Source organism: Xyrauchen texanus, chromosome 20 (assembly GCF_025860055.1).
Source record: "Xyrauchen texanus isolate HMW12.3.18 chromosome 20, RBS_HiC_50CHRs, whole genome shotgun sequence".
Lineage (NCBI taxonomy): Eukaryota > Metazoa > Chordata > Actinopteri > Cypriniformes > Catostomidae > Xyrauchen > Xyrauchen texanus.
Window position 1 is genome coordinate 14,577,355 of NC_068295.1, and position 27,250 is coordinate 14,604,604.

The 27,250-nt window shown below is 38.7% G+C and overlaps 2 protein-coding genes across 2 annotated transcripts; both read left to right on the top strand.

Annotated features, from left to right (window-relative positions):
* The first annotated feature begins 191 nt into the window (after positions 1-191).
* rbm25a (RNA binding motif protein 25a) lies at positions 192-19,757 on the top strand. Its single transcript, XM_052151065.1, has 18 exons — positions 192-336; positions 784-893; positions 1,155-1,204; positions 2,458-2,640; positions 2,914-2,971; positions 4,292-4,452; positions 4,576-4,755; positions 6,191-6,274; positions 10,532-10,779; positions 11,381-11,492; positions 13,782-13,871; positions 13,950-14,023; positions 14,199-14,349; positions 14,732-15,107; positions 17,217-17,524; positions 17,792-17,890; positions 17,969-18,016; positions 18,320-19,757. Exons 2-18 carry the CDS (start codon positions 800-802, stop codon positions 18,410-18,412), a joined length of 2,409 nt encoding a protein of 802 aa, XP_052007025.1. The 5' UTR covers positions 192-336; positions 784-799; the 3' UTR covers positions 18,413-19,757.
* A 2,422-nt stretch (positions 19,758-22,179) lies between these two features.
* Positions 22,180-23,940, top strand: kcnf1b (potassium voltage-gated channel, subfamily F, member 1b). The gene has a single exon (XM_052151627.1). The coding sequence runs from the start codon at positions 22,180-22,182 to the stop codon at positions 23,629-23,631; it is 1,452 nt and encodes a 483-aa protein (XP_052007587.1). The 3' UTR covers positions 23,632-23,940.
* Positions 23,941-27,250: the final 3,310 nt, after the last annotated feature.

The following is a 27,250-nucleotide window of genomic DNA, read 5'->3' on the forward strand; positions in this document are numbered from 1 at the left end:
CGATATAGTTGCTTTCAAGTTACAATTTAATAAAAAATCCACTCTGAAACGTTAAAATAAGATAATTAGACCCACCGTAACAGAACAATTAGAGACAATGTTTGGGCCACTGAGCCCCGCCCATTTCTAAATTCTGTCTCATGCTGAAATTGCCATTCTACCCGTTTATTTCTTTGATTTTTCTCTGGACCCTCTTATTATCAGAACGCGTGACCAAAATCAGAGGAAAACACTGAACATTTAAGTATTTAACTAAACGTGGCATTATCTATACATACCTGCAACGGATAGAAGATCATAATTATCAGCAGCCTTAATCCTAAAACTCCTAATTTGGTGAGTCTTGATCAATAATTTAGTTAATGTAGAGCAATACATGTATTTTGAGCAATACATGTATTTTCCAGCCGGCCCTCTGCTTCAGGTTGGCTAAAATGCATTTATTTGGATCGCATAATGTGCATGTGATGCAGTGTGTGCTGGTTCATTATAAAATGTTGGATTTATCCAGCCCTGGAAAAAAAAGACCTTTTGCTTTGACCTCATAATGCAGAGCATTATGCTCAGATGAGGTTCTTACTGTTTTGTTGCAGAAACTGATACACCAATACCAATATTCACTGCATTATTATATAATTAAGACTATCTCATGATTTGCCCTCTGTAAACAAATGTTCTATTATTAGGACAATCATTGCTGGGCAGTTACAATGACTTTGCATGGCCAGACTCTTTGTTTATATTTTACTTTTCTGTGGAACTTCATGAGAATCTATCTCACAGATCGGTTTGTCAGAAGATGTCATTCCCTCCTCATCTGAACCCGATACCCCAGTTACCCCCTGGCATTTCTGCCACACAGTTTGGAGGGTTTCCCACCTCTATCCCTACAGGTATGTCCTAAATATGATTTAATCTCCATTTTCTCTTAAGAAATCTGAGAATTATATTGTAGTGTCATATTCAGAGATATGTAGCTGTATTTAAAAAATTGGAAACAAGCCCATATTAGATGGATATAGACATTTTATGATTGCCAAGGAGAAATTCAGCTATACAGAGTCCAGTTTATTCCTGATCATTGTATAGTATAAACAGTACAGCCACGTTACAGCTCAACTATGTTGTTCAATATTTCTTTTTTCCCTGGTCAGCGAGTCCAATAATTCCAATGCATATGGGAATGATGCCTCCATCCCCAGCGGTATGTACAGAGAGTTTCTAGTTTCATGGGTACTTATTGTGCTGTGTTTAATTCTCAGCGGCTATTGTATATTTATAGATGCTGTTAATTAGTTCAGAGCTGAACACGAGTGAATCCTTTTACTTGGGAATTACCTTTCCTTGATAATCAGGCTTTTAAAAAAATTATTTGAAAGATTCACTTTATTTTTATTTAGCCCAGTTTTTCTAATTCAATTTTAATTGGTATATAATTAAGTTAAAATCAACTTAAAGATGCTGTCAGCAATTTTAGCAGTTCTTTAATTTCCACAAACTGAGCCGTTGGATTAGCCAAGCCCCTTTCAAAAAAACTCACACTACCAAATGAGCTTTATTGAGACCCACACCAAGCAGAATTGTGTGTCAAATACAACAGCAGCAAAATAGCGCTCTCAACTGACAACTGTTATGAACAACATGGACTAAATATGGCATTAAGCCTTAATAATTTCCTGGAACTGCAAAACTATGAGAGTGCGCAAAATGAGCCCGCAGCCACTTTTTACAGAGTCTAGGGTTGTCACAGAGACAGGTGGGTTATCTCCGCACACTTATATCATTAACATCTTTCAGGGAATAGGTAATATTTTTGCATTTTTCCATGAAAAAAATCGCTTACAGCACCTTTAACTTTATGACATAATATTGATTACAGTGAGTACATTTAACTTAGACATTTCAGTTAATACAGTTACTTTTACTTACAAATCTGATGTACATTTAAGTAAAAATTTTATAAAAATACATTTTTATTGGAACATTTCACATTTTGAACTTTCCTTATAAACCCGTTTAATCGTGTAACACTTAGGAAGCCTTCCACAGGGAAGCTTAATGCATGCCATGTAGTCTATTTAAAAGCTTCTAAAAGTTATGTCAAATGTACTTATTTTTATTTACCTGTGAAATTTACTCAAATTAGAAAATAAATATGACAGGGTTTTCTACTTTAAGATTGATACATGACACAATATAAAGATAACAAACAGTCATGAATAAGCTAATATTTACTGGTAAGATAGACTACAGCATTAATTTTACATGTTTAAATGTAAGTACAAATGTAGAATTTACTTAGTATTTTAAAATGTATGCATTAACTTCTTAAATGAAGAAAGTACGTAAACGTTTCTGCTATATTTACTTCACCACAAAATATTTTTTTTCAGTGTGTATGTAATGTCTTAACTGGTACACTTGAAATGTAATTTTTTTTTTAAATGAACACCACAGGTTTTGGTACCAACTACAGTGCAATTAGTTCAGAAGCCACTGGGGCTGACTAGGGAGGCTATTGCCACCTGTACCAAGGAGCTAGAGGAAGGTACCGGTGCCAACACGGGGCCGACCACCACAGTGTTTGTGGGAGACATCTCAGAAAAGGCCTCTGACATGCTGGTGCGGCAGCTGTTGGCGGTAAGTTTATGTGCCGTAGAGTGCAAGGACATCAAGTGTTTTATTCATCCATTTATACCTGGCTGAGAGCTTAACATCTGGTGTTTTGAGACTCATTAAAATGTAAAAAAAAAAAACATTGCTGAAGAATTAATGCAAGTGCTTTAACAAAGAGCTTCACTTCTCTGTTTATAAAGCCTCTGGAACACTTGCTCGCTAAGCATTCATTGCAAGTGTTTTCTAGACCGCTTGTCACAGATTTAGCCTAGTACTTATTTTCCTTCTGTTCTGCAGAAATGTGGTTTGGTCCTCAGCTGGAAAAGAGTCCAGGGGGCTTCTGGAAAACTGCAAGGTAAAAAGTAAGACTAATAATCCTCAGGGTTAAGCCTGTCAGTCGTTTTTAATCCACCCCAGTCTCTAAATGTCTTATTGGTGAGCTCTATCTATGTCTGTTTTAACAGACTTTTTTTTTATTTTGTTTGATTACTTAGGCCTTGAAGTAGTTATTTATGTTTTTGAGACATTACAGACATCAGAAATTAGCATAATTAATTCTGATTCAAAGTAATGGCCAGCATCATCCAATCAATGCCAGCCATGTTAAAATAAAATTATACATTATAAATTCTGAATCTATGCACTGATTATCATTCATGTTGAGTGGTTTAAACATCATCTGCAGTCTGAAACTGAACTTTTGTTTGGATTTTAGGAGTGAATGCACTTGGCTACATAAAGAGCTATAGGATGCTCCCTTGCTCCCTATTTAGTGAGTGGCTTAACCTCCAGTGTGCTGTCTGCCTGCACTGATCTCAGAACAGTTCGAAATTCACCTCATTTTCATCCCAACTCCATATAAAGCTTCTGAATGCAAAATCTTTCAGCTTTTGAAAGAACCCACTGATTCTCAATGTGATACTGCACAGTAAATATAGGATTTCTATGGAAAACGAATTCCTAAAGTACACATTCGTTTACATTGTGTTTAGCAGCATGGTGTTTCGCTATAAATTGCAAAAATAAAACAAAATTGCATATCAGGTGAAACTAGAGACTAATCTTGACTCAGATGGATTTCAATGTAAAAACTAATTAGGTTTATTACCAGATGTATTTTTATTGGCATTTTTCCCAAAGACATACTCCGCTGTGGTCGGCACCATGTTGTTTTGTCACATTACTCCGTGCATCGAAAGTTGAACCCTTTACTGACAGAACAGATTCTCCTGAACTGAGATCAGTCAGTTTTAAGCACTTTGGATATAAGCTGTAGCTGAATGACAACTTTCTATATTTGCATACTTCACATAAATATGAACATGTATTTAACATATATTTAAATACATGACATTAATTAAATCAATGGATTCCAAAAATAACACCAGTGTTAAATGTACTGAATACCATACACCTATGTGTTATATAGGACTCATATATGCATTCAAGGGGTAGTGATGCAAATTGTCTAATAGTAAAAAAAAAAAAACCTATTAAACTATTCTGAAAATCTGTTTGTTTGATAGAAGACACTGGAGTGGAAGATCTTAAAAACTGGGCGCTGGGTAATTTTTTATTCCCATATGCGTGCGTTCCAGTGTTAAAAAAAACTCTATCTTCAGATTTTAACAGATGTTGTGACGCATATTAAACTTCTACTTGTGTTTGTGTGTAGCGTTTGGTTTCTGTGAGTACAAAGAGCCTGAGTCAACACTGAGATCTCTCCGACTTCTTCATGAGCTGCAAGTGGGAGATAAGAAGTTACTTGTGAAAGTGGATGCAAAGACCAAAGCTCAGCTGGACACCTGGAAGGCCAATCAGAAGAGATCAAATGGGGTAAATAGGCCTCTATGACTCCTGAACTGCTAAATCAATCAATACAATATGTCCTATAGTCCATAGAGGAGTTTGTAAACTGATAAATGTAAAATTTAATACAAAAACATGCCCCCCATATAGACTCCTCAGTTTAGAGAAGATGCTACAGCTGAAGAGGTTCTGGATGATGAGACAAAGCGACGTGATCAGATGGTGAAGGGTGCTATCGACAGTCTGATCCGGGAGTATTCCAGTGAGCTCACGGCCTCCTCACAGGATGCTGAAGCCCATCAACGCAAGAAACGTAGAGAGAAGAAGGAGGTATATTTTTACTTTTACCATGGTATACTGACTTGAGAAAAGCCATATCATGGAATCATCACTTTAATTACTGCAGCTTTCTCCAGAAAGTTCCAATTAACCTTGTGCAACCCTGCGCACACATGCGTGGATGCTGTATTCTGGCTTCGCTATATGAAACGCGTAATATAATTTTTTTAAACTGACTGATCTCAGTTCAGGAGACTATGGGCAGTCAGTAAAAGGTTAAACTAAGACGTACGGAGTTATGTGACAAAACAACATGGCACCAATCACAGCAGAGTTTGTCTTTGGGAGAAACACCAACAAAACTACATCTGTTAAGAAACCTAATTAAGTTTTAACACTGAAACCTGTTTGAGTCAAAAGATTCTCTAGATTCATCCGATATGCCATTTGAAAGATTTTGGGTATTTATCGCGAAAAGCTACGTTACTAAACACAATGTACACTATAGTGAACAATAGCACAAGGTTTTCATTCAAATTCCTATATTTACTCTGCATTTTCACATTGAGAAAAAAAACTGCTTTCAGTGACTTTATATGGAGTTGGGATGAAAATAAGGTGCATTTAGAGCTATTCTGAGACCAGTACCGACAGCATGCTGGAGGTTAAGTCATTCACTAAATGGGTAGCAAGGAAGCATCCAATATCTTTTCTATGAAGCCAATTGCATCTTCCTATCAGAAGTTCAGTTTCAGGCTGCACATGGGACAATGTTAATCTATATTTAGAGTCAGAATTTATAATGTATCTTTATATTTTAACATGGTTGGCAGTTATTGGACGATGCTCTCCATTACTTGTATTAGAATTAATTATACTAATTTCTGATGGATATAAAGCTTCAGCACTGGTTATCACTTGTTTCTTTGACAGTGCATTGAGATTGTGTTGCCAAAGAAGCAGCAATTATTGAAATATAAGTCACAAAGTCAAATTATTTTTATTTGTATAATTTATTTGCTTTCCGAATACACATTTTTCCAAAGCAGCTTTACAGAAAATCAGCTGTAATGTCTGTAACTTCTCAAAAACATGAATAATCAACACTCCTGGAACATAATAAACAATTTGATAAAACTTTATAAAATAATTTCTATAGCTTAGAATTATTTAAAGATTTCTCAGCTTAGTCCTGCAGTCCACATATGTGGACATTAGTTGTTAGGAAAACTATTTGCTCTTAAAAAAATGTTTTGTTACATGTGTACTAGGTGCCACAAGTTACAAATCAAAAAGGGAAATGAAAAATGCAAACAGCAGCACACTCTGGTCTCAGGAGGTTAAGATACAATTAGGCAGTTGTTGGACCACTAATGCTAATTATTGTTCTTAAAAGTCCTCTTCTACTATGGGTTGTTTTTCTGAAGTTACTGATATGGTCCTGTGTGTGTGTGTGTGTGTGTGTGTATATTAAACATTTTTCCAGAATGATATAAATGCCATGGAGATGGAGGATGACAAGCGAGACCTGATTTCCAGAGAGATTAGCAAATTCAGAGACACGCACAAGGTAACGCACTTTTGTTTTCTCCCCCCCTCTCTCTCCCTCTCTTAGCATAGTCTGTGGACTGAAGATGGCCACATCTAGAGATCTGTATTCCCACATAATTTTAATTGAGACTTCAAGAACCTAAAGAAAAGGCAGAGCAAATTCACACAAAAAAAATCAGTAGAATCATATTATATAGTCTGATGTATATACTGTCACTTTAATACATCCTTCCCATTTTAGACAGCTGCGTAGGAAACTTGTCTAAATCCAGAAACACCTAACAATCTAACTTATTTTAGTCAGGCTGCAGCTTTAGAAGCTGTTCTCTAGAAGAAATCATGGTTGTAGAAAAGGTAACATCCAAAGAGAGAAGACAAAAACCTTGTAGATTGTTCTCTGAGTGGGAACAATGACAGCAGATTGACAGAACAAGTTCAAGCTAGATTTACCACAAAAACAAGTGCATGAACAAACTGTAAACCTCCCTCTAAAGCTAATCTGTTCATTAAACCCCACCGTTACGGTAGAGGTCATATGGTGACTAAAGCAAGATGAATCTCAGAGCTTTGGAAAAAGTTGCTGGAATAGAGCATGTAAGTATGAGACTCCATTTCTACTCTACATATGTTGGGCGCCCCCTTCGGGAGGATCTGCAAAGGTGCAACTGGCTCTGCGCCTCGGTAATGTTGCACTTCAATGACAATACACTAGTGTTAAAAATGACCTGATGAAATATAACTTGTTCAGCAACAAGTTGCTTGATAAACCACATTTGAGATTGGAAAGTGTTGTGTGCGCAGAGCTGAGTGAACCATTGTGGGTCTTCTATGTCCAAAAGCATTTTGGTGAGGAATGCAGTACTGAATAACCACTGCAGTATTTTTCACTGCAGTCGGAAGGGGGCGCCCTTTCACAGCACGTGCAGAACTGAAGATTTCTCAGGTAAGATCATCATATTTCCAATTTTTCCTTTTCTATCTCTTTCTATCTCTTGCTTGTGTGTTAGTGTCCGTGGTTGTATTACTAATACATGTCGGCAGGTGTAATCTGCTGAAACCTGAATGTGTGTTTCTGAATGTTTGTAGCATCTGCTGCTCTGCATATCCTTCATTCCAGTGTTAGAAAAGAGTGGCTGAGTTTTATTTTTAGGAAGATCCCGGAGCATTTCAGTCTGGTCTTAGCGGTTTATGTATTACATTTAGAATGGATTGTTTAGTGAACATGTCACAATGTATTTCTGACTGCAAAAGAGAGGGCAGTTAAAAGCTATACTGAACCAGACAGCAAACTCGCAGGTCAAGAATAAGTATCTTATTTCACATGCGGTGAAGGCATTTAGATAGTAGTCTTAAAGACACAGCAGCAAAAAACAAACAAATGAAAAGATATTTAATTCTAAGGATCAGGGAGGGCTTGGAAAGTGGGACTTTTTGGCCCATAAAACTTAACCTCAGGGAGAAAAATACAAGCAATATATTTTGTTACATGCATAAAATAAGAGATGTAGTAAAATACATAGAACTGCCCAAACTGGTGTTTATTTTGAGGTAAGTTCACACAAAGTAACTTAAGTTATTAGACCTTTTGGCTCATTAAAATTAATTGAAATTAATGTCACTCCCATACTATCCAACCCCTTATACAGTATACGCATCTTTCGGTCCTGCTTCTCTTTATTTCTTTGGGTCTGTTTGCCTTGCATCTTATCTTTTCTCGGCGTTGACCATTCAGAGCTGAAAGTTGCTGTCCACAAGTTTGTAAAGAAAACATTTAGTAAAGTAGACATTGTCTCCTATCGTCAAAGTTATTTTAAAAATGTTAGTTTATTCTGTAGCCTCTCTGTCTTTGGATGGCCAGCATCTGTTTGTGTTCATGTTTACATTTGTTGGGTCAGCTGAAGCCTGAAATACAACAGAAGACGACGCTTTGGTGAGACTCCACCTCTCTGATTTCATTCATTTTGCCAAAGTCAATGTATTTCAATGGAATACAGTGTATTAATGTTTGTTGGAATATGTCTGCAGAACTGCTCTGTAAATAAATTGGTGAATGAAAATGATGAATCTTGCTTATAAATCTTATGTGGATTATGACTTAAAGAGACTGTATTTTTTTGTGGTAGGGTCCTTTGATACCAAGTTAAGATACTGGATGCTTTTGCACACTCGCATACATATCTTTGCAGTTGGTTTGTCTAAAGCCACGGTTTTCAAACTGGGAGGCGCAAATTATTGATGATAAATTCCCCAAGTTAAATCAAAATATACATAAAATAAATACCATCAAAATATTGATGGCAAATTAAAACGATTAGCTTAATAGTCCATAGTCCAGCTTAATACACCCTAGCTCTTTAGAGTTCTAAGTGAATGCACTATTGTAAATGTCGTGAACGCAGGCATATCATGCGAGAGCGCATCCATCTACCTGTTGCGTGAGCGCGAATCTCTTTTCTTGCACGCAGATGTCCTTGGCTCTCACTAAAAACTGGATGCTGCTTCATGAAATCTCTCTGCTCTCGCTCAGAGAGTGCGTGTGTGTCATATGCTTTCTTTAAAATGTCTATTTTAAAGCCACACAACTCTGACTTTGTTCATTCATACAAATATTCTGCCTCTGTAGACGTGTTATATCAAGGGAGAAAAGATACCGGAGTTTGAGTAATGTACTCGCCATTTGGCCGGCAACATTGTTTGTGGGAAATGCAGCATAATACATGGTTAAATTCGTATTGAAAGAATGACAGGCTACTGTGATGCTCGCTGATGATGCAAGTGTCTAGGATGCTGAAAATCCGAAACTAAATCACAACATGTCCATTATAACGTGTTCAACATGATATCGAGTCGACATGTTTTCAACAAGTGCAGCTTCATATTTGGACAGAGATTGGCTCATGTGATGCAAGTTTATCACAGATAAAGTCTAAAACGGTTAGGTAATCCCATTGTCATGAGGACAAACTGTGTTTTTAAGGAAAATAAGGCAAAATATGGTTTCATATTATTAATGGAAATAGTTATAGCCATTAATCACGCATCGGTGTAAAACACTGTCAGACTGAATTGGAAATGGACTGAAAAAAGTTATTGATCATCATTGGTGAATTTCTCCAACAACTGAAATATGAGAAATTTTTATATTACACAAGAGGACAATACCCAAAATAACTTCAAATAAATGTCCAGAATGTACCTGCTGTTTTATTTTTAGATTTTTTATTTTATTTATTTATTTTACATTTTCATAGGCTAAATTTGGGGGCTTGCTGTCCAAGATTTGAAAACCCCTGTTCTAAAGTAAATGTAAATTACAGGCAGGACAAAGTATCAGATCCGTTTAATAAGCCTTGCAGTGGAAATGCAGCCGCATAGACCTACCACTGTCTATTATGTTGTTAATATTATTCAAACAAAAATATTGACAAAAAAAGAGAAAAACAATCACTGCTTGTTATTAATTTATTTTGTTCTTTATTAAAAAAAAATTCCCCTTTTCTCCCAATGCGCTCTTAAGTCCTTGTGGTTGCATAGTGACTCGCCTCAATCCGAGTGGTGGAGGAGGAATCTCGGCTGCCTCCACGTCTGAGACTATCAACCCATGCATCTTATCACGTGGCTTGTTGAGTGCGTTACCGTGGAGACATTGCGCGCGTGTGGAGGCTTCACGCCATCCACCGTGGCATCCACACACAACTCGCCACCGAGAGCGAACCATAGTATAGTGTTCACAAGGTGGCTACCCCGTGTGACTCTACCCTTCCTAGCAACCGGGCCAATTTGGTTGCTTAGGAGACCTGGCTGTAGTCACTCAGCACGCCCTGGGATTCGAACTAGCGAACTCCAGGGGTGGTAGCCAGCGTCTTTACCACAGAGCTATCCTATTTACGATATATATTACGAATTATTAACTTAATTGTTTGAAAAAAAATTTATTCTGCGACTGCGTTTACTTAGTTGAGAAACACTTTAAAGCTACATGCCACTTTTTCATTTCATAAATCAGTATTTAATTAAAAAAAAAAGTGTGTTTAATAGCATAATAGTTTTTGCTGTGGTATCAAGAATAGTGAAATTTAACTAATATTGCTATTGAATAATGAAATTAGACATAACATGGTTTTATTATTGCAGAGAACATCATCTGATTTGTATCGTGCTGAGACACTGGCTTCCTGTGTTTTCAGCGAGATTGTAAAACTTTGCCCTTGTTCTATATGTGTGTTCTTACAGTTATATGAAAAAATGTCTCTCTTTCCCCATCGGAACCCTACAGAAACTGGAGGAGGAGAAGGATAGAGAACGACAGCAGGTTGAGAAAGACAGGGGAGACAGGGACAAAGAGAGGGAACGAGAGAGAGAACGACGTGATCGGGAGAGGGATAAGGAGCGTGAGAGAGAGAGGCAGAAGGAGAGAGAAAAGGAGCGAGAGAGAGAGCGTGACCGCGAAAGAACGAAGGAGAAAGAAAAAGAGCGGGAAAAAGAAAGAATTCGTGATCAAAGTACAGTCCGAAGCAGATCAAGGTGTGTGTCCATAATGTTTTTTAAAGATTACATGAAATCAATATATCCTATTTGCTGTCCAATAATTATTTTAAGCAATAATATCATAGATTATTTATAACAATCCAATTCAATCTTGAAAAAGGAATTGGATTAAATCCTGCCCTAAAATTTGTTTTTCCCATATTTCATTTAATTCAGAAATGTAACTTAAATGCATAGTGCACACCGTTTCATGTTGTCTTTAAAGAGAATGGCGCCTGCGCTTGTAAGACAACAAAAGAATAGTGTCAGATATTACAATGATGTAATCGCTGTCAGTTACATTTTGAATGAACATTGCTGAAAATTCTATCAATATAAGTCAGCGGGAGATTTTAATCTTATATTTCTTGAAAAGCATAAAGTTTACAATAACCAAAAATGGATGACACACCTAAGGCTGAAGTACAATAGTCTAACTCAAGTGCAGCCTTGCAAGCACTGTAACAGACTTCTCTGTTAAGAACATTTGAGAATCTTCTAATATGTTTGTCTAAAACCTTTGTCTTCCTTTGTAGGTGTTGTTTATTAGTGTAATTGCTAGTTTCAAAGGTTGTGTGGGCGCATTTGTGTTTTGAAGGGAGAGAAGTCGAGAAGAAAAGAAAAGAGAGCGAGAAGAGGACGAGGAGGAGACTTACGAACGCCGCAAGCTGGAAAGAAAGCTACGTGAAAAGGAGGCAGCCTATCAGGAGGTTTGGAATCTTTAACATTCTAGAAGATATAAAGGGATAACAGGATCTTTGTATTTTAGAGAATCTTTACATAGTGGATCAAATTCTTATTTCATACTCATAATCTTTTCTAATGCATAGCCCCCTCCCCAGTCTACCCAGGCCATTTCTGGAGCCACATCCACATTAATATGTTTTCTTTAGAAAACAACTTTTTCACTACGTTTTGGGCTTCCGTCCACAGTTTTTGAAAATGCTCTCAAGTGGATGCATTTGAAAACCCTGTCTTTGCATTGTAGTGTGGACATCTTAAAACGATGTATTTGTTGTCATGTGATGTATTAATGTCATCTTTTCAACCCACAACAATCAAGATGGCAGTCCATGTTGAAGTGCCGTTGTTGTACCCGTTATTCACTTTGATAGCGTTGTTAAAGATAAATGTTACTTTGTACAACCTTCAGATTGCATTCCTTCAAAGACGATGGGAAGTTTACTCAGAATTGCTTTCCGGCAATGGGGACAACTGTGTTTCAGACTGTACATGGAACAGCGATACTGCGTGTGTGGAAAAAGAGGATGTAAGAGTTTTCATACGTTTCAGTGTGGACAAGCAACTAATGGAAAACGCTTGAAAACAGCAGTGTGGACGGAGAGCGTTTCGAAAAAGCAGTTTTCAAATGTATCCGGATTAATGTGGACGTAGCCTAAACTTTAATAAGACGTTTTGAACATATCATGGTTGATGATGTCAGAACTATGCGCACATTAACATACGATCAGCCACATTTACTGTATATATCAATGTCTATTCAGCATTTAGCAGCTTGGCTTGCCCAGTAATGAACGAGAACTACGTTGATTTGTTTTAGCATGCAAAAACGTTAGTCAGTTATTGCAGAATTCATTTACACAGGGTAGTGTTGTCAAAAGTACTGGTACTTTGGGACCAAGTCAATACTAAAATAAAAAGATGTAACTATACCAGTGTTTCTGCAATACCGGTAGTACCAAGCATCGACTCTGTCCAGTACCAGCGTGCAGTATTACTGACACACGACTGCTTTAAAATGCTCACAGGCTTATTTTGAACGCATTCTCTGTTACTCCTTTTACACTGAAATGGAAAATGTATAAAAATTAAAATCGTGATCTGTGATTTATTAAACTGCTAATGGCTGCGTTCTTATCTTATACTTTTAATGTATAAAACTTACTGCTCAAACACTGGAAACTCCACAGACATTGAGAATCATTCGCGTTGTATCAGAAGACAGAGTTGAGCACTAATCCACTGGGAACCATGCAGCACATGTAAACTACATATTTATATAATTAAATCATAACATTTGGGCTTTAATCTCAGCCAGCTTTATTTATATAGCATTTAAAACAACAAAGGTAACCAAAGTGCATCACAGTAATAACATTTAAAACATAACATGTCCTACATTTAATTTGTCAGACTCAAATGCCAGTGTAAAGAGATGAGATTTCAAGACTTCTTAAAGTCTTCAATGATCACACTGGGCTGTGTTGCCAACTGTTTATCCGGTAAAGTGAAGCTTCCGCCAAAAAACACACGTCATAATAAAAACACGATTCAAGATAAAAGCTAGATGCCTGAAATTGAAGACATTGTGACAAAAATAAGTACAGTAAAATGTAATATTCACTGTGATAATAAGAATTAATATATCACAAGCAAGACAGCTGTTGAATAAAAGTTTGAAAAACAAATGCAATTAAATTTTTAAAAGTTCCATTTTCACTTGCTAAACGTTTTAACAATTAATTGATTAGACACCATTGTGATGATTAAAATAAATTAAACATCAAAACATGGAGTTCTGGAAAACAATTATAATGATTAAGTTATTAAACTGGTGTGTTCAGTAGCACATTATCATATTTTTGCTGTGGTGTCTAAATTGGTATAGAGAACTGAAATGTTACTGGTATCGGTAACGACTACTGAAATATTGGTACCGTGACAACACTAACACAGGGAAGTCTGAAAGGTATAGCTTGTAACAAAAACAAGTTTAAGCTTAATTACAAGGGTCAGAGAGAGAGAGTGAGTGGAAAATGGTTGTGTAAACCTAAATTAAACCTATATTATGTTAATACGTTTGTTTTGGTGCAGGAAACTTTGATTAACATTTCAAGTGGACTTTATGTGGCATTCTACAGCTCTGCTCTGGTGTCCTGTTTCTTGATCATCTGCCCTCCTTTATTCTCAAATGCATGACAAACAGAACTGCATTTGATGCAGAACACCGTAAGGTACTGTGCTTTTGTCTTTCACAGCGCCTGAAGAACTGGGAGATCAGAGAGAGGAAAAAATCAAGGGATTACATTAAAGATGAGGAGAGAGATGAGGAAAGATGCAGGGAGATGGTGAGAAATGATTAAAAAACCTGCCATTCAAAGTACTGTTTGGGATGATGCAAGGAAAACTTTGTATGTGTTCTGCAGAGTAAAGAAGCGAAGCGATTGAAAGAGTTCCTAGAGGATTATGATGATGACAGAGATGATCCTAAATACTACAGGTACAAACCCATATTAACAATGCTGCTCATTAACATTTAATTTTACAAGTGGTCATTTTACAGTTGGATATATGTGCTACTTACTTGCAGATTTTGAAAAGGAAAGCATGTATGGTTCTTGTGGATAAGAAAGAGAATATCTCTCACTTTCTCTATTATGCTTTTTCTCTCTCAGGGGCAGCGCGCTGCAGAAGCGATTGAGGGACAGAGAGAAAGAGCTGGAATTCGATGAGAGGGACAGAAAGAGAGAGAAAGATGAACTGGAGGAGATCAGACAGAGACTTCTAGCAGAGGGACACCCAGACCCTGATGCTGAACTTCAGAGGGTGTGTGAGCGTGTATTTATCACTTTGTGGGGAACAAATGTCCCCATAAGGATAGTAAAACCCGAAATTTTTGACCTTGTGGAGACATTTTGTCGGCCCCCATGAGGAAAACAGCTTATAAATCATACTAAATTATGTTTTTTGAAAATGTAAAAATGCAGAAAGATTTCTGTGAGGGTTAGGTTTAGGGGTAGGGTTAGGTTTAGGGGATAGAATATAAAGTTTGTACAGTATAAAAACCTTTGTCTATGGAAAGTCCCCATAAAACATGGAACCACTACGTGTGTGTATGTGCGTGCGTGTGTGTATGTGCGTGCGTGTGTGTATTCGTGTGTGTGTATTCGTGTGTGTATCTTAGTTTGTGACTGTTTCTAACTTACAGATGCAGCAGGAGGCCGAGAGGGTGTACCAGCCTCCTCAAAAGCAGGAGCAGAGCGAGGAGGTGAATCAAATCTCCTGTGAGGAGCATCAGAGAAAAGGATGCACCGAGCAGGAGGCATGCTCCTCAGACAATAATGTCACAGACCAAGAGGAAGATGAGGACAAAGATGATGACCGAGAGCACAAGCCATGCTTGAAGCCCACGCTCAGACCTGTTACCACAGTGCCCTCCATCTCTTCTACCAGCGGCAACGGCACACCACTTACACCCGAAAGTGAATCACCACAATGTGTCAACACTCTGCATGAGAACTCTTCACATGAGGCTCCGCCCACAGAGGAGAACAGGCCTAAAATAGGCCTCAGTCTCAAACTGGGTCTGTGTGCTGCTAAAATATTATCTCTTGGTGCAAGAAACTGACATTGAGTACAAAAAAGTGAAAGAATATTTTTTCAATTCAGTATTTCTATTCAAAAGGAAGACATTTTATTGCAATTGAGTTCTACATTTTGTTCCTATGAGCTCTCTAAATGTAAAATATATAATTTCTGCACCACTAATGGCACCAAATAGAATTGCAACGTTGGCTCAACCAATAGTGTGAGCTTTTGGCAGAACTACCTGTTTTTATGAACATTAGATGATTGGGGGAAGTATTTGAAACTTGATTGAAAAGTCATAATTTTTTTTATTTTCCTCCACTTTTCTCCACAATTAGGAATACCCAATTCCCAATGCAATCCAAGTCCTCATGGTGCCATAGTGACTTGCCTCATTCCGGGTGACGGAGGACGAATCTCAGTTGCCTCCACTTCTGAGACCATCAATCCACGCATCTTATCACGTGGCTTGTTGAGCGCGTTACCACAGAGACGTAGCGTGTGTGGAGGCTCACGCTATTCTCCATGGCATCCACACAACTCACCACACGCCCCACCGAGTGCAAGAACCACATTATAGTGACCACGAGGAGGTTACCCAATGTGATTCTACCCTCCCTAGCAACCGGGCCTATTTGGTTGCTTAGGAGACCTGGCTGGAGTCACTCAGCAAGCGCAGGATTCGAACTTGTGACTCTTGGGTGGTAGTCAGCCAACTCGCTGAGCTACCCAGGCCCCTTAAAGTCATTATTGCAGTGCTTGCAAACCGCTCTGAATTCATGCTCTGCATTCAAAATATAACATCACTGTAATGTCTTCTATAATCGTAATCTTCTGTCTTGCATCTATTTGTAGGGGTGGGTAAAAATCTAGATTATCCGATGCATCGTGATCTTCATTTGAACAATCTCGATATCGATTCTTATATACCAAGATTGAACTTTCACTCTATGCGCAACCCTCTACAATAAAAGGATATCACTTTTACAACCAAATTTCACGCTATGTGGAAACTGGCTGGCTAATGTTCTGATTTCACTCACCAGTGATTGTGTAGTAAAGTGGTGAAGTATTCAGCAATGAGGTCCTTTCACTGCGTGTTGAGAGTAAAAGTTGTTCCGTTTAATGTGTGTCCAAAGATGAGATCCACGTGAGCCATTTGTTATTGAATAATGTCTCTTTTAATAAAATTTCTGTTCTTAACAGTCAGTTGTTGATCAAAAACTATTTTTTTTGTTAAATTGTAATCGTAATTGTGCATAGCACATATGAGATAAATCCATTCAAGTCTCTCGTTAACATGCGCTAATTTACTGATGCTCTTTACAGTACAGCCGGTTTTCTTAAAGAGACGGTGCCTTTTTTTAAGCACATGTTCGACAAATCAGTGTAAATACTTGTAAATTATTGTAAATAAGACAAATTATGAAATTAAACAATAAACATGTAACAAAATATAATACATGCCATATAACATATTTATGGATTGAATACATGGATTTGTTCTTTTAAAAAAAACTCAAATTACCAAAATGATAAACTAATGTTCAAAAAAAAATGTTTTTTGTAACTAGTTAGAAAGTCCCCTGTATAATTAAAATCATTAGCTGGGAGAGAATTTCTTTCATATGTATGCAAAAGGGACATTATAACTGAAATATACCCATGTGAATCATTGAATCGGAATCTACTCGAGAGCTTGTGAATTGGAATCGAATCAAAATGGGAAATCTGTATAAATACTCATCCCTATCTATTTGCACACTAAACTGTGATTGGTCGTGTCTTCCTTGCATACAGTATATTTAACAATTTATAGCCACCATTACACTTCAAATACGGTGTTGATTCTTCTGCAGCTGACTGACAACAAGACATATGCTCAGTGTCATGACAACATCAAAGTGACACTGATGCAGCATTTTATTTACACTGAGCAAAAGCCTAAAACCTAAGGGTACCAAAATTATTTAATACCATTTTCTTTCGTCCTAAATCTATTTATTTTTGCAATTCTCTTTGGTGCTACTTGTGGTACAGAAATAAAAGAAAGTCTTTCATTTACCTTTTTCTTTTTTCTCTTCCCTTAACTTTAAACTGCTCAGGTGCTGCGGGCAGTCCAAAAATGCCCCAGGCAGTAAGACGAAAGGCTCTTGCTGCAGTGGACAGCGTCTTTAATAAGTTTGCTGAAGAAGAGGCAGAGGAAACACCCAAGAAGAGGAAGCTGGTACCTCTGGACTACAGTGAAGATGAGAAGGGAGGCCTGAGCTTGGATGGGACAGAGGTCACGGGGTCACAGCCTGGTGTAAACACAGAAGAGAAACGAAAACATATCAAGAGTCTGATTGAGAAAATCCCCACAGTCAAACAAGAGCTGTTTAACTATCAACTGGACTGGAACATGGTGGACACGGTGAGAGAAAAAAGAGAAAAGTGATTATACTTGGAGTATAAAAAGATATTGGTGTTGCAGTTTTAATTGGTAAATTGTGATGTGTTATTGCTCAGCCTAGATACTGAACAATAAGGGTGTAACCAAATATTCAGGATTGGTTTGGGCCAAATTTAAAAGTTTACGAATCAATCATTGAAATCCGCTTGTTTATCAACCACTGTTCTGTATATTGGCAAGGATATTTCCCCCTCAGCGTTTATAGTGATAACTCTTTTCTCCACACAGACGTTGATGGACAGGAGGATCCGCCCCTGGATTAATAAAAAAATTATAGAGTACATTGGAGAGGAGGAGGCCACACTAGTCGACTTCGTCTGTTCTAAGGTGTGTGTTGGTGTATATGGCTTGGTATTTTGTCTGGTCTACTTTGTCAGTATTAGTTTGTGATCTGTTTTATTGCAGATTATGGCTCACAGCACACCAGAGGGAATTCTGGAAGATGTTGCCATGGTAAGTAGCACGTTTAAAGATGTCTTGATATTTGCATGCACACCTTATTCGGAGTCTGAATATGCTTGAGCTCAAATCATTGGGTGAAGACCTTTATTCACATTAGCGCCATCTTTGATTTTTAATAGGAATGACAAGGAGGCTGTGTCATAATGCAAAACATAGGTTTAATTTTCTTCAAGCAAAATATAATTAGTAATTTTTTCTTTTGAATTTTGGGGTGAAATGTGACCTGGACAGTTTTTGTGAGATTTACCCTATCCCTGTGTAAATATTAAGCGATATTTGTGTGTTTTCGTGCAGGTACTGGATGAGGAGGCAGAAGTGTTTATAGTGAAAATGTGGAGACTTCTGATTTATGAAACAGAGTCCAAGAAAATTGGCCTGGTGAAATAACATGGAGTGCTGAGCTGGACTGAGAGGGATAGAAACGAGTAGGAGAGAGGATAGTGACCTTGCATATCTCTCCAACTCTTAAAGCCTTTAAATTAAAGTATGGTGGGTGAACACCACAGAGATACAGACTGCTGCACTTCCACTCTTCCTATATTCTCCAGGGAATGAACTGCACATCGTGGTGTGTGTGTGTGTGTGTGTGTGTGTGTGTGTGTGTGTGTGTGTGTGTGTGTCTGTCTGTCTGTCTGACTGCATTTCCAAAATTAAAAGGTTGAAAATGCTGCTTAAAAGGAATATTCCTGGTTCAATACAAGTTGAGCTCAATTGACATAATTTGATGCATAATGTTGATTAACAGAAATAAATATTTTGAATTGTCCCCCCCCTTTAAAAAAAGCACAGGGTTACAGTGAGGCACTTACAATGAAAGTAAATAGGGCCAATCTGTAAATGTTAAAATACTCACTGTTTCAAAAGTAAAGCCACAAGACGTAAACCATATGTGTGTTAACATGACTTTATTCTGATGAAATTACTTACTAACCTTTTCTATGTAAAGTTATAGCTAATTTTACAGCTTTGTTTCCATGACAATGTAATGTCGTAAACCCTAAAATTACAGTGAAAACAACATTTTAAACAACTTTACAGCTACAACAGAACACTTAATGTAAATACTTTTATAAACTTATAAGCTTCGCATTTCTGACTTTTTTTAACCCTCCAAAAATTGGCCCCATTCACTTCCGTGTTAAGTGCCTTACAGCCGTAATTTTAGCTTTTTTTTTTTTTTTTTAAAGAAAAGCAGGGACCAGTCAATAATTTTTTTTGTGCTAGTCAACATTATGCCACAAATGCTGTTGATTGAGCTTAACTTGTGCTGAACACAGAATATTCCTTTAATGTACAGAATAAATGGGGAGTCTAGTTTGGCTGGCAGTTTTCCTTTGATTCAGTTGTCTTAATTCATTTAGATTGTTATTTAATTCTGTTCTGTCTCCAAATATTTGCACAACCAAGTTCAATCAGAAGTTTTTCTTTAATTATTTAAGTGAACTCAGTTGGGTTTAACTGTATGCCTGCCTCATTACAAGATAGTATGAAGTCATTTTCTGTGCACTGTATTTACAAAAACATTGTTTAAATAAGAATTAATATTTCATAGCCTCAATAAGTAGGCTCAGTGAAGTCTTACATGGGAGTCTGTGATGTGGGATTTTCTGAAGGTTTTTGCACCAGTGGTTTTGAATGTAGAGTACTTTGCACATACCAGCCCAGTCAAAGATTTGTTTCCATGGTGATTGATTTGACTTTGAAATATTAAAATGTTTGATTTTGTAAACAAGTGGTGTTTTGGCTCATCTCCCTTTTGACTTTTATAGTTTTTAGATCTAATAAGCTTATTAGTAAAGCCTTGAGATTTTACACTCATCTTGATCACGTAATTCAACATAGACAGATCAATTGTATTAAAACTATTCTATTCTGTGCTTACATGCAGTACAAAAACTTAAAAAAAATAATAAAAATTAAAGTAACATTACATAATATATTTTAACAACTTATCAGTATGCAATATGCTAAGAGATCAGTACATTTAAAAGAATATACACTGATGAGCCGAAACATTATGACGACTCACAGGTGAAGTGATAACCTTGATCATCATCTAACAAGGCCACATTTCAAGGTCTGGGTAGATTAGATGGTAAGGGAACATCAGGACGTTTTGAATGCAGGAGTAAAGACCTGAGCGATTGTGAAAAGGGATAAATTGTTATGACCAAACGACTGGGTCAGAGAATCTCTGAAACAGCAAGGCTTTTGGGGTGCTCCTAGTCAGCAGTGGCGAGTACCTACCGACAGTGGTCAGAGGAGGGGCATCGATGTGCGAGGGCAACGAAGGCTATCCGGTCTGGTCCGAACTGACAGAATGACTACTGTGGCACAAGTCGCAGAAAATGTGTCACAAAACGCATTGCACCCTGCTTAGAATGGGGCTATGTAGCCTCAGACCGGTCATAGTGCCCATGATGTCCCCTGTCCACTGTCAAAAGGAGCAGTGGAATGTCGCCTGGTATGATGAGTCCCATTTTATTTTACGTGGACGGCTATGTTCGTGTGCACTGTTTACCTGGGGAAGTGATGGCACCAGGATGCACTGTGGGAAGACAACAAGTTGGTGGAGGGAGTGTAATGCTTTGGGCAATGTTCTGCTGGGAAACCCTGGGTCTGACAATTCACATGGACATCAATTTGACATGCACCACCTACCTAAACATAGTTGCAGACCAGGGGTACACTCCATGGCAATGGTAATCTCTGATGGTAGTGACCTCTTTCAGCTGGATAATGCACCCTGCCACACTGCACACATTGTTCAAGAATGGTTCGAGGAACATGATAAAGAGTTCAAAGTGTTGCCCTGGCCTCCAAATTTACCCAGAGCATCTGTGGGATGTGCTAGATCAACAAGTCTGATCCAAGGTGGCTTCACCTCGCAACTTACAGGACTTGAAGAATCTGCTCCTAATGTCTTTGTGCCAGATACCTCAGGACACTTTCAGGGTCCTTGTAGAGTCCATGCCTCGGCTAGTCGGCGCTGTTTTGCCGACCAGCAACATATTAGGCAGGTAGTCATAATGTTTTGGCTCATCGGTGTATATGAATCAAACTCATAACATTTTGAATGCTCAGTAGTCGTATTGTGAAATAAAAAATGTTTGTGTTACGCTATTATAACATTTATCAGCATGGAAATATTATGAATAGGTAAGATTTGTGTCAGGATTCGTACCTGAACCTTCAGACACTACTTGTAATTCTAATGAAATGACTAGAGGTGGCGCAGTTATCCTGAGATACAGATTTACGGTGGCCGACTCTCCCCAACAGTGGAAAAGGGAAATGTCGAATGGCTTCTACAGTATCAAATGCACTGTATTAAGTGTTTTGTTTTTTGTTTTGTTTTTTGAGCGCATACATTCTACCTGTGATTAATCATCGTGGACTTTGCTGAAAATATCGAACTTCCTGTCATCATTAAATGCTGGAAGTAACTTAAGGTTAGTGACGTAAACACAACTGTAGATTATCCGGTGTGGGAATGTCTCTTCGCGTTTTCGCTCAAATTAGTCTGTAAATGGGTTGGAAAGGGCAGGTAGACACTAAAAAAAAAAAAAAAAAAAATACTAGTAGAGATAAACTAGACAGATGCCCCATAATTACACTTATTGGAATAACGATCACTCAAATTCCGGACACACCTAAATTGAAGTTCACCTAACACTGCATCTTGAAGACTTAAAACCCAAGAGTTGAAGCCTAAAACCAGTCCCCTTTGTTATTATTTGTCTTGCCATTATCTGTTTTGTGTATTAATAGTTGGCAAGATTGTTGTTTATTATATGTATGTAAACACAATCATGCTAATAAAGTAATTTAAAGTGAAATTGAATTTAAAGAGAGAGAGAGAGAGAGAGAGAGAGAGGGAGGGGAGACCTCTTACTGCTGTGCCAACTGCGCTCTTCCACTGCGCCAAAGCGCACAGAAATTGAATCTACTCAAATCAAGTTATCATTCTTCTAATTCTTCTTATCAAAGAATTTACAAGAAAAAAATGATTTCATTTGACTTTTCAGTATTCAACCAATGCGCATCGTCTTCTGACATTAGTGGATCCTGCATCTCCATGCGTCTTGTTTCATAAAACTGTCCATTTCTAACATCTGACGCGATTTAGATGTTTTGATACTGGAACTGCGAGGATGTGGACGTTACCGAGGACTCGGTTCGCGCACTGTAACGGCTCGTCGAACAGCGATGAGAAAGAAATCGCAGTGAATATCGGCGGCGTGCGGCTGGTGCTCTGTGGGGACATTCTGAACCGCTATCCGGAGAGCAGGCTCGCCGAACTTGTGAACCGTTCACCTCGGAGTTTTGATGCCATTTCTTCACTTTGCGATGATTACGATCCCGGGAAAAGAGAATTCTACTTTGACAGAGACCCTGACTCTTTTAAATGCATCGTTGAAGTGTACTACTTTGGAGAGATCCATATGAAGAGAGGAATCTGCCCTATTTGCTTTATCAAAGAAATGGAGTTTTGGAAGATTGACTTGAGCTGCTTGGACGAATGCTGCAAGAGTAACTTGAACGAGAAGGAGGAAGAGCTGGCAGAGATTGCGGACAAGGTGAAACTGATCCTGGATGATCTGGACTGTGACCCTGCCGTGAGTCGCACGGAGAGGTGGCAGAAGTTCGTTTGGAAATTCATGGAGAAACCGGAGTCCTCGCTCCCCGCCCGCGTAGTTGCAGTCTTGTCCTTCCTCTTCATTCTAGTGTCATCTGTCGTAATGTGTCTCGGGACCATACCGGACCTACAGGTCGAGGATTCCGAAGGGAACCGAGTTGAGCACCCGAGCCTGGACGCAATTGAGACGGCTTGCATCGGTTGGTTCACGGTGGAGTACGTGCTGCGCCTCGCATCCTCCCCAAACAAGGTGCGCTTCGCTCTCTCCTTCATGAACATTGTAGACTTCATGGCCATCATGCCGTTCTATGTAGTGTTGATTCTAACGTGTCTCGGCACGGGAATGATGGAGCTGGTCAACGTGCAGCAGGCGGTGCAGGCGCTCCGTATCATGCGCATTGCGCGGATCTTCAAGCTGGCGCGCCATTCATCTGGACTGCAAACTCTCACCTACGCACTCAAACGAAGCTTCAAGGAGCTGGGACTGCTCCTTATGTACATGGGAGTAGGCATCTTTGTGTTCTCGGCCCTCGGGTACACCATGGAGCAGAGCCACCCGGAGACGCTGTTCAGAAGCATCCCGCAGTCCTTCTGGTGGGCCATCATCACCATGACCACCGTCGGCTATGGTGACATCTACCCAAAGACCACCCTGGGCCGATGCAACGCGGCCATCAGCTTTCTGTGCGGGGTGATCGCCATTGCGCTGCCCATACACCCCATCATCAACAATTTCGTAATCTATTACAACAAGCAGAAGGTGCTCGAAACCGCCGCCAAGCACGAGCTGGAACTCATGGAGCTGCGGTCGCTCGAGCTCGCAGTGAGAAGCGCCTCGCGCAGGTGTGACGCATCCGGGAGAGCGATGGAAGGTGCCATGCGCGCATCGCGTAGCGACACATACATTAATCTCCTTTCGGGAGCGCACAGGACTGAGAAGAATGTGAAGAAGAAAAGCCTGACTTAGGACAAGAATAAAAGCAACTCGAAAAGCACTTTAGAATTCACGAGAGATTGCGATATAATGGTCATTGTGCGCTATAAACTGCTGTGCTGAACCGTCCAAAGAGTTGGAATGTGACAGTCTAGCTGCCTGTATTGTTTTCACTGGAAGTCGTTTTTTTCATGCGTTTCTCTTTAAAGTGTTATATTGTCTTAATTAAATAAAGTGCATGTCAAATTCCAAATGCCTGTTTGTTTCGGAGGGGTTAAGCCAAGCGCAGAGACGTCCATTAATTATATCTTCACTAAGTTTAGATAGGGTGCATTAAGGAAATCTGGGACATTGTTTAATGTTGGACAACTAAAATCTTGTGTACATTTTTGCTCCAAAAGCAACAGAAGCATGTTAACATTGCTGTATGTATAGCCCTGTTGCTTTGTTGTGATAAAGTCTAATTTGTTTGTCTAAAGTTTTGAGCAGAGTCAAAGGTGCAAAAATGTCCCACATACCCTAAACCTACACTTTCCAACACATGTATATACTGTATATAGCCTATTTAATCATAGGCTAACCAAAATGCAGGTTTTTTTGGTTGCCAGGAAGCTGTGAGATTCTTGTGAACATAAATGACCTTACATTTTTTTTAATTGATTTGTTTTATTTTAATTTGTTCTATATTCATGATGTAGAAAAACTGTCATTCTCTCTTCTCTCGTATACACCATTTTCCTTATCCAACTTCTCTACTTGCCTAAAGATAGAAAGAGGGAGGAAGATGGACAGGGTGATTGCAGAGCTACAGGTGAGTCTTGCCTTCCAAGTACTCTGTCCTCAAATTAAATAATTCACACAGTCGTTTTTTGCTCTCTCTAGCTGTCTTGTACTCTTTCGCTACTCACACACTCCCAATGCAATATTTGCCCTCTTACAGTTTCGAGTAAAAAAAAAACATTGCCATTTCTACTACGAAGTGCATTTTTCATGTCCCCATCATAAATGGCTTAATATACACTCACCTAAAGGATTATTAGGAACACCATACTAATACTGTGTTTGACCCCCTTTCGCCTTCAGAACTGCCTTAATTCTATGTGGCATTGATTCAACAAGGTGCTGAAAGCATTCTTTAGAAATGTTGGCCCATATTGATAGGATAGCATCTTGCAGTTGATAGAGATTTGTGGGATGCACATCCAGGGCACGAAGCTCCCGTTCCACCACATCCCAAAGATGCTCTATTGGGTTGAGATCTGGTGACTGTGGGGGCCATTTTAGTACTGTGAACTCATTGTCATGTTCAAGAAACCAATTTGAAATGATTCGAGCTTTGTGACATGGTGCATTATCCTGCTGGAAGTAGCCATCAGAGGATGGGTACATGGTGGCCATAAAGGGATGGACATGGTCAGAAACAATGCTCAGGTAGGCCGTGGCATTTAAACAATGCCCAATTGGCACTAAGGGGCCTAAAGTGTGCCAAGAAAACATCCCCCACACCATTACACCACCACCACCAGCCTGCACAGTGGTAACAAGGCATGATGGATCCATGTTCTCATTCTGTTTACACCAAATTCTGACTCTACCATCTGAATGTCTCAACAGAAATCTAGACTCATCAGACCAGGCAACATTTTTCCAGTCTTCAACTGTCCAATTTTGGTGAGCTCTTGCAAATTGTAGCCTCTTTTTCCTATTTGTAGTGGAGATGAGTGGTACCCGGTGGGGTCTTCTGCTGTTGTAGCCCATCCGCCTCAAGGTTGTGCGTGTTGTGGCTTCACAAATGCTTTGCTGCATACCTCGGTTGTAACGAGTGGTTATTTCAGGCAAAGTTGCTCTTCTATCAGCTTGAATCAGTCGGCCCATTCTCCTCTGACTTCTAGCATCAACAAGGCATTTTCAGCCCACAGGACTGCCGCATACTGGATGTTTTTCCTTTTCACACCATTCTTTGTAAACCCTAGAAATGGTTGTGCGTGAAAATCCCAGTAACTGAGCAGATTGTGAAATACTCAGACCGGTCCGTCTGGCACCAACAACCATGCCACGCTCAAAATTGCTTAAATCACCTTTCTTTCCCATTCTGACATTCAGTTTGGAGTTCAGGAGATTGTCTTGACCAGGACCACACCCCTAAATGCATTGAAGCAACTGCCATGTGATTGGTTGATTAGATAATTGCATTAATGAGAAATTGAACAGGTGTTCCTAATAATCCTTGAGGTGAGTGTAGTTGGATGAAATATTAAACTCACTTTCAATCTTGGTAGTCTTTTTCAATATTCCTTTAACTAACAAAAGATGGGTATTAATGACACCATACTCCAGGTCATTTTGGAGGAAAAAAAAACAGCACATACTAGTGTTTTAGCTTTGGATTTCATGAATTCAGTTATGTTTTATGGTATTAGTTTGTTTGTCTTACTTTTATACATTCCATCCTGTTTGATAATATTATAGAAATTTGTATACATTTTGTTTTAAATCTAGGTCTCTATTTTCATCCTTTTAGGCTTCCCGTTAATATTCTTCCTATATTTTAATTAATCAAGTAAGAATAAATAAAGATTAAAGGTGCTGTAAGTGATGTTAAACGTTGTGAATCTTCCACCAAACCAAGTTAATGTAGCAGTTAAGACACCCCCCTCTTTCCAAAACCCCACCCTCCAAATATGGTCCAGATGGTGAGAAGGATATAGCTGCAGGCAGAGCTCCGAAAAGGGGCAGGAGCTCCAAACCACCAGCAAAGATATAGGGAGCCCCTTGCCCATGAGAGGAAGTTATGCCCAATTTTGGAGTTGGCGCAACCCCATTTTGGAATAACCCTGCCCACTTCTCCTTTTGGAGATTCTGCCCCCATTTGGAGGTCTATACTTGCCTAACCTTACTCTTTTTCCTAAACCTAACCTTGTGTGGTAGTGAGATTGCTGTTTTCAGAGAAAGAGCAGTAGAGTATCTCAGTGTCACTGTTAAGAAAAATAAAGTAAGAATGAATGATGTCAACAAACCTGAATAGTTATACTGACCTATTACAGTTATTATGGATAGTATGTAGAAACACTTATATATTAAAATAATAGAGCTGTCAAAATTAACGTATTTCCGTATGCGATTAATTAAAAGATTATCACGATAATTTTTTATAATTGTAATTAACACATTTACAGTTAACACAGCATTTCAACCAGTATAAACACTGGTTGCAAGGGCGGAATCTTTGTAATATGTCTGCCCAGATTCATTACACTGATGGACACACCACAAACACACACATCAGTGATTCAGTGTCAATGATAAAAGGATGGGGAAATGAGCTCTTAACAATATTTGTTGTACGAAACAAGCCTAGATGGAACAGGTGACAGAAACCAAGAATTTTTAAGTCTAAGTAAAGCGCATTTTAATTACAACAGGAGCATGTCAATTCTTAAATCTCACCAAAATGTAGATTGAAACGTTTTTGTCGGCAACTGCTTTTCATGTGGAGTTCAAAGCAACATTTGACGCTGGTGCTGACACACTGATGCTAATTACGAATGCAGCTTCAAGATTGTTGCAGCAGATCTGTAGCCACAGTCTACCGGCAGATTAATGTTGTTGAGGATGAGAGTTTAAGAGATTTAATCCTCATTATTATTTACAT

Excerpts from the sequence above, each read along its gene's own strand:
- kcnf1b (XM_052151627.1), top strand. The coding sequence starts at position 22,180 with ATGTGGACGTTACCGAGGACTCGGTTCGCGCACTGTAACGGCTCGTCG.
- rbm25a (XM_052151065.1), top strand. The coding sequence starts at position 800 with ATGTCATTCCCTCCTCATCTGAACCCGATACCCCAGTTACCCCCTGGC. Across the intron at positions 4,453-4,575 it reads ATCAGAAGAGATCAAATGGG|ACTCCTCAGTTTAGAGAAGA; the intron begins GTAAATAGGCCT and ends CCCCCCATATAG. Across the intron at positions 13,872-13,949 it reads AGGAAAGATGCAGGGAGATG|AGTAAAGAAGCGAAGCGATT; the intron begins GTGAGAAATGAT and ends TGTGTTCTGCAG.